The sequence below is a fragment of the Mesoplodon mirus genome (assembly GCF_964341445.2).
Source record: "Mesoplodon mirus genome assembly, chromosome: 7".
Classification (NCBI taxonomy): Eukaryota; Metazoa; Chordata; class Mammalia; order Artiodactyla; family Ziphiidae; genus Mesoplodon; species Mesoplodon mirus.
In genome coordinates this window covers 30,425,250-30,441,509 of record NC_138983.1, presented here as the reverse complement: position 1 = coordinate 30,441,509, position 16,260 = coordinate 30,425,250, and the positions used below count along the sequence as shown (strand labels likewise).

The following is a 16,260-nucleotide window of genomic DNA, read 5'->3' as shown; positions in this document are numbered from 1 at the left end:
CTGCTTTACATATTGAACTTCCATGTAAGACTGCATTTGAACAAAGGTTAAAAGAAATGGCCTGGAAATCACTGACGTGATCCAACACCTTCATGTTACAGAAGAAGAAAATGAGACACAGAGAGATAAAGTGATTATGCCAAGATCACAATTGCCTTTGGTGGCAGGGTTGAAGCAAGAACCTAATCCCCCTGATTCCTTGGCCAGGTCTTTTCCATCATGGATAAATCTCCTTAAAGCCACATACTGGACTTAAAAAACCAACCACTTTTTAGCATATTATCTAGGAAGGAAGATAGGAAGGTTAAGCTTTCTTATCCAACCAAATAAGGAAACCTCCCTGCCTGGGAAGAGAACTGAGTTATCAGGGAGGCCTGGGTGAGGTGGCCCTGGCAGCCTCATAGAAGTTATTGGGTATAAAGGCAATGGGATGGAGCACATGTGACTGAAAACAGCTTCACCATTTTGTCTAGTGCCAGACTTGGGACACAAGAGACATTGCCTCCACAGTGGTCCCAAGAAAATAATTTAGTGTTAGACCACCCTGTGAGTTCTTTCATTCATCCTTAAGTCTTTTCTTTGGTTGGAGCATTATCTGGTAATTAATGGCTTCAAGGTGATTCTTCAAACTTGACTTTAGGATTTCCAACATGGTATACAATTCCAATTCAGTGTAATGGGTGGGAGGGGGAACCCTTAGCATTCTTCATGGAATTATGATTTGCATTCATTTAGGAAGGTGAATTTCAAAAGTTTTCAAAGCCCAGTCAAGGTAAATTTTGGTGGTGATATCAATTATCTAGGCTAACAGGAGTTGTAAAACCAGTCTGAAAATGTTTTCCAACCTCTTTCATGATTTCTGATGCTGCCTAATTCTGACTTGTGAGAACAGTTTCTTTTCTTTGTTTTCAGTTTCCATTTTGGGTTCTGGCCAGTATTGAGAACTAGGAATTTCAAGGCTGGTTTACAAAACTATCAAACTTTAAAAAACAAAACAAAACAAAACAAAGCAAAAAACTTCAGAAGCTGTTAATTTGGAACATGTAGTGAAGTGCTATTAATCCAGGATGCAAATAATCAAACCCTAAAAAGGACAGAATAATATTTTATACTGTTTTGTGCAATGACTATTGACATTGAGAATCCTGACCTGGGGCCCTGCAAAATCCTGAGGTATCTAACTCATCCAAGGAAGATTCCATTGTAATCAGTTGCTTTTTAGTGCCAAGTACATATTTTATTGTGTCATGGAGGTCCCAGCATGGAGGTCCTAGCATGGGCATGTCCAGCCAATTCTGACATGTCAGAGCCTGTCCCAAGGCCTGGAGGGATGTACACACTAGTCTCTTCCTATGAGTAAACAAGAAGGTAGTTGGGGAAAGAAAAGCACTGGACCAGAAGCAGGAGGATTTCACCCTGATGTGAAAGAGCTGAATGTACAGGTTGGTGAGGTAGATGAGGCTATGAAAGAAGACAGGCTGTTGGCTTTATCCCAGGGCAACCATATGAAGTTAGTCCCTTCTGAGGCAGTGCCAGAGCTTTAAGAAGGTGGGGCAATGTGCCGGATATCTGATGTTCGTGGCTCTTCCCAGTTGACTCTCTACACTTTCCTGTCCTGCTCTGAACCCCAGAGCTGACCTTGGGCTCCTTTGTCCTCTGGCTTCTGGCTGGGTTTGGCTGGGGCATTAGCTGACCAGTAGGTGGGAGCAGAATGAGGTCAGGTGATTATCACTCTGGTTCTGTCCACATCCTCGGGCTGGGTGTTTCCCTCAAGTAAAAGCTGTAGTTCTCTCAGTCATTCTTCTCCACCCCACTCACTCTGTCTCTCCAGGTTCCCTCATGGCTCCCTTGTCATGCTCCTTCAGGCCTGGGGGTGGGTAGGCCTGAGGATTTTGATCCTCCGTCACTCAGCTTGGGGTAGTGCAACACTCCATGTATTTTCCCTATATGTTCTCCACCATTCTGGCAAGAATCCTTTTAAGTTCACTTTAATTTTCCCAGTCTGAGTGTGTCATCTGTTTCCTGCAGGTGTGTAGTCACTAATGAGTCAGTGAAATGAATTCTGTAACGTTAACAGTCGAGTCAGACACTGAGAGCATACGAGGTAGGGAAGCTCTGAGCCTTAATGTGGACAGGAGGAAGCAGTTTCTGGGGTATGTAGAGGCTCTGGCATTGATGTGAGCAGATGATTTCTCTGGGCCCCACACATCCATTATTTGTTAGAAAGTGTTTAGGGCATTGTCACTGTCCTTCTAGCTCTAGTATCTTTAGATAAACTGGTTTGCTCAAATGAGGGCCACCTAGATAAACATATCAGGTCCCTCAGACAACAAGGCTCTGTTTTCAGAACTCATTTAGACCGTTTTCTACTTGCCTGCTTCACTCAGATCCCAGTTTCTCAGCTTCCTCAATCTCTTCTTCTGTCTCAGCATTTACAGTGCAGTTTTGTTCTCAGCTTACCTTTCGATTAAAGACTGTTTGGACTGATATCCTGCCTTTGGTCTTGGTACCTTTCCAGGATACAGTATGGGCATGTCTCAGAGTTATTGCAGGTTTAAGTTCCAGACCATTGCAGTAAAGTGCATATTATAGTAAAGCGAGTCACTTGAAATTTTTGGTTTCCCAGTGCATATGAAAGTTATGTTCACACTATACTGTAGTCTATTAAGGGTTCAATAGCATTATGTCTAAAAACAATGTACATACATTAATTAAAGAATACTTTATTGCTAAAAAATGCTAACCATTATCTGAGTCTTCAACAAGTTGTAAATTTTTGCTGGTGGAGGGTCTTGCCTCAGTGTTGATGGCTGCTGACTGATCAGGGTGGTGTTGCTGAAGGTTGGGGTGGCTACAGCTATTTCTTAAAATAAGGCAACAGTGAAGTTTGCTGCATCGACTGACTCTTACTTTCATGAATGATTTCTCTGTAACATGAAATGCTGTTTGATAGCATTTTACCCACAGTAGAACTTCTTTTAGAAATAGAGTCAATCCTCTCAAAACCTGCCTCTGCTTTATAAGCTAAGTTTATGTAATATTCGAAATACATTGTTGTCCTTTCAACAATCTTCAAAATATCTTCACAGAAGTAGATCCCATCTCAAGAAACCACTTTCTTTGCTCACCCATAAGAAGCAGCTCTTCATCCATTAAAGTTTTGTCATGAGACTATAACAATTCAGTTACATCTTCCGGCTCCACATCTACTTCTAGTTCTCTTGCTACTTCCATCACATCTGCAGTTACTTCCTTCATTGAAGTCTTGAATCCCTCAATGTCATCCATGAGGGTTGGAATCAGCTTCTTCCAAACTACAGTTAATGTTGATGTTTTGACCTCTTCCCCTGAATCACAAATGTTCCTAATGGCATCTAGAATGGTGAATCCTTTCCAGAGGTTTCCATGTGACTTCACCAAGATCCATCAGAGGTATCACTATCTGTAGCAGCTATAGCCTTATGAAACATATTTATTAAATAATAAAACTTGAAATTAGAAATTACTCCTTGATCCATGGGCCGCAGAATGGATGTTGTGTTAGCAGACTTGGAAACATTAGTCTTGTACATCTCCATTAGAGCTCTTGGGTGACCAGGTGCATTGTCAATGAGCAGTAGTATTTTGAAAGGAAGCCTTTTTCTGAGTAGTAGGTCTCAACAGTGGACGTGAAATAGTCAGTAAACCATGTTGTAAACAGTTGTGCTATCATCCAGGCTTTGTTGGTCTATTTATACAGCACAAGCAGAGTAGATTTAGCATAATTCTTAAGGGCCCTAGGATTTTTAGAATGGTAAATGAGCATTGGCTTCATCTTAAAGTCACCAGCTGCATTAGCCCCTAACAAGAGAGTCAGCTTTTCCTTTGAAGCTTTGAAGCCAGGCATTGGCTTCTCCTATCTATGAAAGTTCTAGATGATATCTTCTTCCAATTGAAAGGCTGTTTTGTTTACATTGAAAATCTGTTGTTTAGTGTAGCCACTTTCACTAATTATCTCAGCTAGACCTTCTGGATAACTTGCTGTAGCTTCTACATCAGTGCTCACTGCTTCATTTTGCACTTTTTTTTTTTTTTTTTTTTTTGTGGTACGCAGGCCTCTCACTGTTGTGGCCTCCCCCATTGAGGAGCACAGGCTCTGGACTCACAGGTTCAGCGGCCATGGTTCACAGGCCCAGCCGCTCCGCGGTATGTGGGATCCTCCCGGACCGGGGCACGAACCCGTGTCCCCTGCATCGGCAGGCAGACTCTCAACCACTGTGCCACCAGGGAAGCCCTTCATTTTGCACGTTTATGTCATGGAGACAGCTTCTTTCCTTAAACTTTGTGAATTACCTCTGCTAGCTTCAAACTTTTCTTTTTCAGCTTCTTCACCTCTCTCAGCCTTCATAGAATTAAAGAGAGTTAAGGCCTTGCTATGGATTAGACTTTGTCTTAAGGGAATGTTGTGACTGGTTTGATTTTCTATGCAGACCACTAAAAACTTTCTCCATGTCAGGAGTAAGGCTGTTTCATATATCATTCATGCATTCACTGGAATAGCTTGTTTAATTTTCTTCAAAAACTTTTCCTTTGCATTCAAAACTTGGCTAAGTGTTTGGAGTAAGAGACCTAGTTTTCAGCATATCTCAGTTTTTGGTGTGCCTTCCTCACTAAGCTTAATCATTTCTAGCTTTTGATTTAACATGAGAGACACGTGACTCTCTTTCATTTGAACACTTAGAGACCATTATAGGGGTATTAATTGTCCACATTTCAATATTGTTGTATCTCAGGAAATAGGGAGACCCAAGAAGAGGGAGAGAGATGAGGGAACAGAAGCAGATAGGTAGAGCAGTCAGTACATGCCCATTTATCAATAAGTTCACCATCTTTTATGGGCATGGTTCCTTGTGCCCCAAAATAATTAAAATAGTAACATCAAAGTTCACAGATCCCAAATCACCATAACAAATATAATAAAAAGAAAAAGCATGAAATAGCATGAGAATTACCAAAATGTGACACAGAGACATAAAATGAACAAGTGCTGGTGGAAAAATGGTGCTGATAGATTGGCTTGATGCAGAGTTGTCAAAATCCTACAATTTGTGATACAGAAAAACCCAAAAAATACAAAACCCACTGCATCCGTGAAGTGCAATAAAGTGAAGTACAATGAAACAAGGTTGCCTGTAATAGATATTACTACTTAATGTTAGATGGCAGAGGAGTAAGATGTGGAGATCACCTTCCTTCCCACAAATACATCAAAAATACATCTACATGTGGAACAACTCCTACAGAACACCTACTGAACGCTGGCAGAAGACCTCAGACTTCCCAAAAGGCAAGAAACTCCCACGTACCTGGGTAGGATAAAAGAAAAAAGAAAACACACTCACAAAAGAATACGGATGGGACCTGCACCTCTGGAAGGGAGCTGTGAAGGAGGAAAAGCTTCCACACACTAGGAAGCCCCTTCACTGGTGGAAATGGGGTGGGGTGGGGAGGAAGCTTCAGAGCCACAGAGGAGAGCACAGCAACAGTGGTGCAGAGGGCAAAGCAGAGTTTCCAACACAGAGGATTCATGCCGACCAGCACTCACCAGCCTGAGAGGCTTGTATGATCACAGGCCAGGACAGGTGGGGGGCTAGGAGCAGAGGCTCCATCTTCGGAGGTCAGATCCCAGGGAGAGGACTGGAGTTGGCTGTGTGAACACAGCCTGAAGGGGGCTAGTGTGCCACGGCTAGCTGGGAGGGAGTCCGGGAAAAAGTCTAGACCTGCCTAAGAGTCAAGAGATCATTGTTTCGGGTGCTCGAGGAGAGGAGATTCAGAGCACTGCCTAAACGAGCTTCTGAGATGGGCACAAGCCGTGGCTGTCAGTGCAGACACCAGAGATGGACATGAAATGCTAACGTTGCTGCTGCAGCCACCAAGAATCCTGTGTGCAAGCACAGGTCACTATCCACACTTCCCCTCCCAGGAGCTGTGCAGCCCACCACTGCCAGGGTCCTGTGATCCAGGGACAACTTCCCTGGGAGAACACACAGTGCACCTTAGTCTGTTGCAACATCATGCTGGTCCCTGCCCCCATAGGCTGGCCCCGCATGCCATACCCCTCTCTCCCCCCAGCCAGAGTGAGGCATAGACACCTAATCAGCCACTCCTTTAACCAGCTACTGTCTGGGCAAAGAACAGATGCCAGAGGGCAACCTACATTCAGGGGTGGGGCCAAATCCAAAGCTGAACCCCAGAAGCTGTGAGAACAAAGGAGAGAAAGGGAAATTTCTCTGTGCAGCCTCAGCAGCAGTGGATTAAATTTCCATAATCAACTTGATGTACCCTGCATTTGTGGAATACCTGAATAGATAACAAATCATCCCAAAATTGAGGCGGTGGACTTTGGGAGCAACTGTAGACTTGGGGTTTGCTGTATGTGACTGACCAGTTTCTGATTTATATGTGTATCTTAGTTTAGTTTTTAGTGCTTGTTATCATTGGTGGATTTGTTTATTGGTTTGGTTGCTCTCTTCTTTTTTTAATTACTATTTTATTTTTTTATTTTAATATTAAAAATTTTTTATTTAAATATTTATTTTATTTTATTTTATTTTATTCTCTTTGTTTCTTTCTTTCTTTTATCACTTTTCTTCTAAGCCATGTGGCTGACAGGGTCTTGGTGCTCAGGCTTGGTGTCAGACCTGAGCCTCTGAGGTAGGAGAGCCGAGTTCAGGACATTGGACAACCAGAGACCTCCTGGCCCCACATACTATCAATCAGCTAGAGCTCTCCCAGAGATCTCCAACTCAATGCTAAGACCCAGCTCCACTGAACGACCAGCAAGCTCTAGAGCTGGACACCCCATGCCAAACAACTAGCAAGACAGGAACACAAGCCCACCTATTAGCAGAGAGGCTGCCTAAAATCATACTAAGTTCACAGACACGCCAAAACAAACAACCAGATGTGGCCCTGCCCACCAGAAAGACAAGATCCAGCCTCATCCACCAGAACACAGCCACCACTCCCCTCCACCAGGAAGCCTACACAACACACTGAACCAACATTACCCACTGGGGGCAGACACCAAAAAGACGGGAACTACTAACCTGCAGCCTGCAAAAGGAAGACCCCAAACACAGTAAGTTAAGTGAAATGAGAACACAGAGAAGTACATAGCAGATGAAGGAGCAAGGTAAAACCCCACTTAACCAAACAAATGAGGAGGAAATAGGCAGACTACCTGAAAAAGAATTCAGAATAATGATAGTAAAGATGATCCAAAACCTGGAAATAGATTGGAGAAAATAAAAGAGACATTTAATAAGGACCTAGAAGAACTAAAGAGCACACAATCAATGATGAACAACACAAAAAATGAAACGAAAAATTCTCTAGAAGGAATCAACAGCAGAATAACTGAGGCAGAGAAATGGATAAGTGACCTGTAAGATAAAATAGTGGAAATAACCACCACAGAGCTGAATAAACAAAAAGAATGAAAAGAATTGAGGACAGTCTCAGAGACCTCTGGGACAATATTAAATGCACCAACATTCAAATTATAGGGGTCTCAGAAGAAGAGGAGGAAAACAAAGGGACTGAGAAAATATTTGAAGAGATTATAGTTGAAAACTTCCCTAATATGGGGAAAGAAATAGTCTATCAAGCCCAGGTATTGCAGAAGGTCCCATACAAGATATATCCGAGAACTAACATGCCAAGACACCTATTAATCAAACTATCAAAAATTAAGTACAAAGAAAAAATATTGAAAGCAGCAAGGAAAAAGTAACAAATAACATACAAGGGAATCCCTATAAGGTTAAGAACTGATCTTTCGGCAGAAACTCTGCAAGCCAGAAGGGAGTGGCAGGACATATTTAAAGTGATGAAAGGGAAAAACTTACAGCCAGGATTACTCTACCTAACAAGGATCTCAGTCAGATTTGACAGAGAAATTAAGAGATTTACAGCAAAAGTTAAGAGAATTCAGCAACACCAAACCAGCTTTACAACAAATGTTAAAGGAACTTCTCTAGGCAAGAAACACAAGAGAAGGAAAAGACCTACAAAAACAAACCCAAAGCAATTAAGAAAATGGTAATAGGAACATACATATCTATAATTACCTTAAATGTAAATAGATTAAATGTTCCAACCAAAATACATAGACAAGATGAGTGGGTACAAAAGCAAGACCCATATATATGCTGTCTACAAGAGACCCACTTCAGAGCTAGGGATACATACAGACTGAAAGTGAGGGGATGGAAAAAGATAGCCCATGCAAATGGAAGTCAAAAGAAAGCTGGAGTAGCAATTCTCATATCAGACAAAATAGACTTTAAAATAAAGGCTATTACAAGAGACAAAGAAGGATGCTACAGAATGATCAAGGGATCAATCCAAGAAGAAGATATAACAATTGTAAATATTTATGCACCCTAGGAGCACCTAGGAGTTCCTCAGTACATAAGCTAGGAGCACCTCAATACATAAGGCAAATGCTAACAGCCATAAAAGGGGAAATCGACAGTAACACAATAATAGTAGGAGACTTTAACACCTCACTTTCACCAATGGACAGATCAACTGAACAGAGAATAAATAAGGAAACACAAACTTTAAATGAAACATTAAACAAGATGAGTTAATTGATATTTATAGGACATTCCATCCCAAAACAACCGAATACACTTTCTTCTCAAGTGCTTGTGGAAAATTCTTCAGGATAAATCATATCTTGGGTCAAAAATCAAGTGTTGGTAAATTTAAGAAAATTTTAACCATATTAAGTAGCTTTTCTAACCACAATGCTATGAGTCTAGATATCAATTACAGGAAAAAAACTGTAAAAAATAAAAACATATGGAGGCTAAACAATATGCTGCTAAATAACCAAGAGATCACTGAAGAAATCAAAGAGGAAATCAAAAAATACCTAGAAACAAATGAAAATGAAAACACGATGGCCCAAAATTTATGGGGTGCAGCAAAAGCAGTTCTAAGAGGGAAGTTTATAGCAATACAATCTTACCTCAAGAAACAAGACAAATCTCAAATAAACAACCTATAGTTACACCTAGAGCAATTAGAGAAAAAGTACAAAAGAACCCTAAAGTTAGCAGAAGGAAAGAAATCATAAAGATTAAATCACAAATCAATGAAAAAAAATGAATGAAATGATAGCAAAGATCAATAAAACTAAAAGCTTATTCTTTGAGAAGATAAACAAAATTGATAAACCATTAGCCAGAATCATCAAGAAGAAAAGGGGGAAGACCCAAATCAACAGAATTAGAAATGAAAAAGGAGAAGTAACAACTGACACTGCAGAAATACAAAGGATCATGAGAGATTACTACAAGCAATGATATGCCAATAAAATGGACAACCTGGAAGAAATGGACAAATTCTTAGAAAAGCACAATCTTCTGAAACTGAACCAGGAAGAAATAGAAAATATAAATAGACCAATGACAAGCACTGAAATTGAAACTGTGATTAAAAATCTTACACCAACCAAAAGCACAGGACCAAACGGCTTTACAGGCAAATTCTATCAAACATTTAGAGAAGAGCTAACACCTATCCTTCTCAAACTCTTCCAAAATACAGCAGAGAGAGGAACACTCCCAAACTCATTCTATGAGGCCACCATCACCCTGATAACAAAACCAGACAAAGATGACAGAGAAAAAGAAAACTACAGACCAATATCACTGATGAACATAGATGCAAAAGTCCTCAACAAAATAATAGCAAACAGAACCCAACAGCACATTAAAAGGATCATACACCATGTTTAAGTGGGGTTTATCCCAGGATTGCAAGGATTCTTCAAAATATGCAAATCAATCAATGTGATCCACCATATTAACAAATTGAAGGATAAAAACCATATGATCATCTCAATAGATGCAGAAAAAGCTTTTGAAAAAATTCAATGCCCATTTATAATTAAAACTCTCCAGAAGGTAGGCATAGAGGGAACTTACTTCAACATAATAAAGGCCATATATGACAAACCCACAGCCAACATCGTCCTCAATGGTGAAAAACTGAAACCATTTCCACTAAGATCAAGAACAAGACAAGGTTGCCCACTCTCACCACTATTATTCAACATAGTTTTGGAAGTTTTAGCCACAGCAATTAGAGAAGAAAAAGAAATAAAAAGAATCCAAATCAGAAATGAAGAAGTAAAACTGTTACTGTTTGCCAATGACATGATACTATACATAGAGAATCCTAAAGATGCTACCAGAAAACTACTAGAGCTAAATCAATGAATTTGGTAAAGTAGCAGGATACAAAATTAATGCACAGAAATCTCTTGCATTCCTATACACTAATGATGAAAAATTTGTAAGGGAAATTAAGGAACCACTCCCATTTACCACTGCAACAAAAAGTTTAAAATCCCTAGGAATAAACCTACCAAAGGAGACAAAAGACCTGTATGCAGAAAACTTTAAGATACTGATGAAAGAAACTAAAGATGATACAAACAAATGGAGAGATATACCATGTTCTTGGATTGGCAGAATCAACATTGTGAAAATGACTATACTTCCCACAGCAATCTAGGGATTCAGTGCAATCCCTATCAAACTACCAATGGCATTTTTCTCAGAACTAGAACAAAATATTTCACAGTTTGTATGGAAACACAAAATACCCCGAATAGCCAAAGCAATCTTGAGAAAGAAAAACAGAGCTGGAGGAATCAGGCTCCCTGGCTTCATACTATACTACAAAGTACAGTAATCATGACAGTATGGTACTGGCACAAAAACAGAAATATAGATCAATGGAACAGGATAGAAAGCCCAGAGATAAAACCATGCCCCTCTGTTCACCTTATCTTTGATAAAGGAGGCAAGAATATACAATGGAGTAAGACAGCCTCTTCAATACCTGGTGCTGGGAAAACTGGACAGCTACATATAAAAGGATGAAATTAGAACACTTCTTAGCATCATACCCGAAAAAAACTCAAAATGGATTAAAGACCTAAATGTAAGGCCAGACACTGTAAAACTCTTGGTGGAAAACATAGGTAGAACACTCTATGACATAAATCACAGCAAGATCCTCTTTGACCCACGTCCTAGAGAGATGGAAATAAAAACAAAAATAAACAAATGGGGCCTAATGAAACTTAAAAGTTTTTGCACAGCAAAGGAAACCATAAACAAGACAAAAAGACAACCTCAGAATGGGAGAAAATATTTGCAAATGTAGCAACTGACAAAAGATTAACTCTAAAATATACAAGCAGCTCATGCAGCTCAATATCAAAAACAAAAAACCCAATCCAAAAATGGGCAGAACACCTATATCGACATTTCTCCAAAGAAGATATACAGATTGACAACAAACACATGAAAGGATGCTCAACATCACTAATCATTAGAGAAATTCAAATCAAAACTATAGTGAGGTATCACCTCACACCAGTCAGAATGGCCATCATCAAAAAATCTACAAACAAAAAATGCTGGAAAGGATGTGGAGAAAAGGGAACCCTCTTGCACTGTTGGTGGGAATATAAATTGATATAGCCACTGTGGAGAACACTACTGAGGTTTCTTAAAAACCTAAAAAAAGAACTACCATATGACCCAGCAATCCCACTACTGGGCACATACCCTGAGGAAACCATAAATCAAAAAGAGTCATGTACCACAATGTTCATTGCAGCATTATTTACAAGAACCAGGACATGGAAGCAACCTAAGTGTCCATCAACAGATGAGTGGATAAAGATGATGTGGCACATATGTACAATGGTATATTACTCAGCCATAAAAAGAAATAAAATTGAGTTATTTTTAGTGAGGTGGTTGGACCTAGAGTCTGTCATACAGAGTGAAGTAAGTCAGAAAGAGAAAAACAAATACTGTATGCTATTGCATATATATGGAATGTTAAAAAAAATGGTTCTGGAGAACCTATGGGCATGACAGGAATAAAGACTCAGAAGTAGAGAGTGGACTTAAGGACACGGGGAGTGGGAAGGGTAAGCTGGGACAAAGTGAGAGAGTGGCATTGACATATATACACTACCGAATGTAAAATGGATAGCCAGTGGGAAGCATCCACATAGCACAGGGAGATCAGCTCAGTGCTTTGTGACCACCTAGAGGGGTGGGATTGGAAGGGTGGGAGCAAGAGGCAAGAGGGAGGGGATATGGGGATATAAGTATAAGTATAGCTGATTTACTTTTTTATACAGCAGAAACTAACACAACAATGTAAAGCAATCCTACTCCAATAAAGATGTTAAAATAGAAAACTATGGAAATGAAGGAAATTATATCTCTGACATACACATTAAAAAAACAGAAACTTAATGTTAGATGCACTCTTGCTATGGCCAGGCATTTTGATAAATGTTTTATATTCTTTTTTTTTTTTTTTTTTTTTTTTCGGTTCGCGGGCCTCCCACTGTTGTGGCCTCTCCCGTTGTGGAGCACAGTCTCCGGACACGCAGGCTCAGCGGCCATGGCTCACAGGGCCAGCTGCTCTGCAGTATGTTGGATCTTCCCGGACCGGGGCACGAACCCGTGTCCCCTGCATCGGCAGACAGACTCTCAACCACTGTACCACCAGGAAAGCCCAAAGCTTTATATTCTTGATCTCATTTAATTTAATCCACATTGAGACCTATATTTTAACACACAGTATTTACCCTTCATTCGTCTATTTATTTAATTCAGCACACTTTCTAAAACCTGTTACTATTGGCTGGATGCTAGGAATACAAAGATGGATATAATACAGGGTTTGCCCTCAAGGGGCTTAAAACCAAGTAAAATAAATAAATTTGGGAACAGATAAGTGGAATCTAATACCTACAGTTTTAGAGACCACTTTCCATTTCAGACATGAGTACAACTCTATGCAAAGTCTTTGAAAGTAGCTATTCTTGTAAAGTATAAGGGCAATACTGTTATTTAGAGTGAAGTCTGGAATCAGTGTATTAGAGTGTATTACACTCTACATGGGCAGTGTGTTTGACTTTACCACCAAACAGAACCAATAGGATACTGTATGATTTATTTTTTGTAATTGGCTCACATGAATATGGCGGCTGGAAAGTCCAATAAATGAAGGGTGGGCGGGGCAGACTTGAGGCCCAAAGAAGACCCAAGGCTGCAGTTTAAGTCTGAAGGCCCTCTGCTACAGAATTCTCTTCTGTTTAGGTGTGGTCAGTCTTTGGTTTTATTTAGGTCTTCAACTGATTGGATGAGGCCAGCCATGTTACAGAGGGCAATCTGACCACCATAAAGTCTCCCATTTTAAATGTTAATCTCATTCAAACACAGCATCACAGAAACATCCAGAATAATGTCTGATCACATATCTTGGCACCATGGCCCAGCCAAGTTGACCATCTCAGGCAGCAGAAGGAGCCTCAGAATCCAACACGATCAGTAAAACCTGGGCCCTGGCAACTAAAAAGCCCCTATTTCTCCTCACCAGAAGGTGGAGATCAGAACCAGCTGTAAATACTCTAACTAAGCAGGGTAAGCATGAGATCATGTAATCAGGAGAGAAAACTCTTGGCTACTGCACAGAATTCTAAGTTTTGCTTGCTTCTTGCATCACCATCCTTACCGTCCTTCATTAGGATATTCTGCTGTTCTGCCAGCCATTATCTCTTGTTGACCAGTGTCCAGATCTGTGTCTGGCAAAGAATAATACACTATTATGAAGACCTACTAGACTATATTTAAATCAAGTACCATATCTATGATATTAATTCATCTATTTATTCTTTTATTCATTCATTTAACAAAGATTTATTGAGAAAGTACTAAATGCTGAGAACTTTGCTAGATCTGGAAATACAGCATCAAATAAGATGGATTAGTTCTGGTCTTTATGGAGTGTACTGCCCCTGAGGCAAGTTGGATACTAAACTAACAGCTGCTCAAATATTTAGTTTATTATAATTATGATGAATGGCGTGAAGAAAAAAGTACAAGGTACAATGAGAGGATATAATAATGATGAGTAAAAGTAGCAGACACTGAGAGTAATCATCAAACCTATTTCCTTGTATCCCAGTCTAGCCCATAACACCCTCCTTTATATAATACTCCATGTTCTTTTGCTTATGACTTGAAACACATAAACATGGTGACTCTTGAAGCTATGTGTTAAAAGTGACAGAACCACACATTGAAAGCAGCTGGGGTTTCTAAATTCCCACATAGAAGGCTAACCACCAAATACCAGAATTGTATTTTTACATGTAAGAAATGAATTTAAATTGGGTTTCGTCACAATATACAAATGTTCGTATTTGTTTATTCTGAATCTAGAATTATTGTACAGAAACTAATTCTGCAGTTATGATTCCACATAAACTTGAAATGTGGTGCCATTTATAAAAAAATATTTAAAATATGTGATATTGACCTTTCAGTAATGTGTTAGGCAGTCAAGAAACTCTGACTCTGTGTTAGGCAGTCAGGAAACCTTTTTTTCAGTTTCGAAAAATGGAGGCCCATGTTATAAATTTGAACAAATATTTGGTAAACATATTGCCTGTGATAACTTGAAGGCATAAGGTGGGCCTATTGAGCCTGTTGTTTCAGTTCTCAGTTGGGGGTGACTTTGTACCCCTGGGACATTTGGCAATGTCTAGAGACATTTTGTTTGTTGTAACTGGAGATGAAGGTGATACTGCAGGCTTGTAGTTAGTAGAGGCCAGGAATGCTCCTAAACATCTAATAATGTGTAGAATAGACCCTTTCAGTACATAATTATCTGATCTAAAATGTCAGCAATGCTGTGGTTTAGAAACTCTGTTCTAGGGGATGTCATTGGAAAGACTCAGAATAATCATGTAAATTGGCTTTTACTTCCTCCTTTCATCAAGAAAAATAAAGATAAATCCTGAAATAACTGGACAGTTGTCAGACAATAAGAGAATATTGAGAATCTCAAATTTAGGTCATCTAAAAAATCCTGCTTCAAAACCCCAACTGTAATACATGAGATCTAAAGAGGTTTTGAGTGGCAGTGTCTGATTTATACACTACTCTGGAATGAAGATCAGATTTAAGGGTGTATGGCCTTCCCACCCCAATTTTTAATTTCATCTGGTCTCAAGATATGTACTATTAAGTTGAGATATATTGCCCTGGGAGCTCAGAAACAAAGACCCAAATCAGCCTTGAGAATTTTATCTAGGAAAGAAGTTTGGACATAGTTATTTGAACATAGAACTGATTGAAAACTAGATTACAACCTACCAAGTATATATTTGAGGGAAAGGTATCATGAAGGAAATTATCTTTGGTAAAGCAGATAGTATTACTTAATAAGTAGTTACTTATAAGGAGTTCAAGAAATTGTCTTTGCAGAAATAGCATTTAAAGTGAGTCCTCAAAGATAAAATGGAGCAATCAACAAGTTAAAGGAATAGAGCATTATGTACTCCATGATGCTAGGAACTGAATGAGAGTCAGGCTAATTGAGGTATAATAAGCTAAAGGGGATATGATGATAGATGAGACTACTATGTATGGACAAGAACATAAAGGACTTCATAATTTATGGTGAGAATTTTGGTACCTTGTATCTTTCTAGAAAACTTCCCATTTCATCTAGGTTATCTAATTTTTTGACATAGAATTGCTCATAGAATTTTCTTATACTTTAAAATTTGTTTTTTTTTTTTAAAGCAGTTTGTATGTTATTCCACTGCCTTCTGGCCTTCATAGCTTCTGATGAGGAGTTAGCTGTTAATCTTATTAAGACTCCCCAGTACATGATGAGTCACTTTTTTCTTGCTATTTTCAAGATTCTTTCTTTGTCTTTGACACAGACACACATGGAAGAAGGACCATGTGAAAACAACATGGAGAAGATGGCCATCTACAAGCCAAGGAGAGAGATTCAGAAAAATTAAACCCTGTTGACACCTTGATCTTGGACCCCTAGCCTCCAGAACAGTGAGAAAATAAATTTATGTTTAAGCCACCTAGTCTGCAACATTTGTTACAGCAGCCCAAGCAAACTAACAAATTAATACAAGCCCTGACACAAGCTTCATGCAATTTAATTCTGTTTTCTGTGTCATGATTTTCTTGTCTGTTAAATCAAGTGATCAAAACTAAACATGTATGTTATTGTTTAAAAAACAGCAAAGAAAATCAAAACCCTGTTCTTATTTATTTGATCTACCTATTTTAGGAAGTGTCTGCTCCTTACACCTAAGCAAATGCAGACTTTATAAAATAAATTCCTTTTCTCCTC

At 39.3% G+C, this 16,260-nt stretch overlaps 1 protein-coding gene across 1 annotated transcript in view; it reads left to right on the top strand.

The window, feature by feature from the left end:
• Positions 1 to 15,955, top strand: part of METTL15 (methyltransferase 15, mitochondrial 12S rRNA N4-cytidine) — a 375,848-nt gene extending 359,893 nt beyond the window's left edge. The window contains exon 6 of the mRNA XM_082628457.1: positions 15,830 to 15,955. Coding sequence (XP_082484583.1) covers positions 15,830 to 15,855 — 26 coding nt within the window. The 3' untranslated portion in view covers positions 15,856 to 15,955. The remainder of the gene's footprint in view (positions 1 to 15,829) is intronic.
• Positions 15,956 to 16,260: the final 305 nt, after the last annotated feature.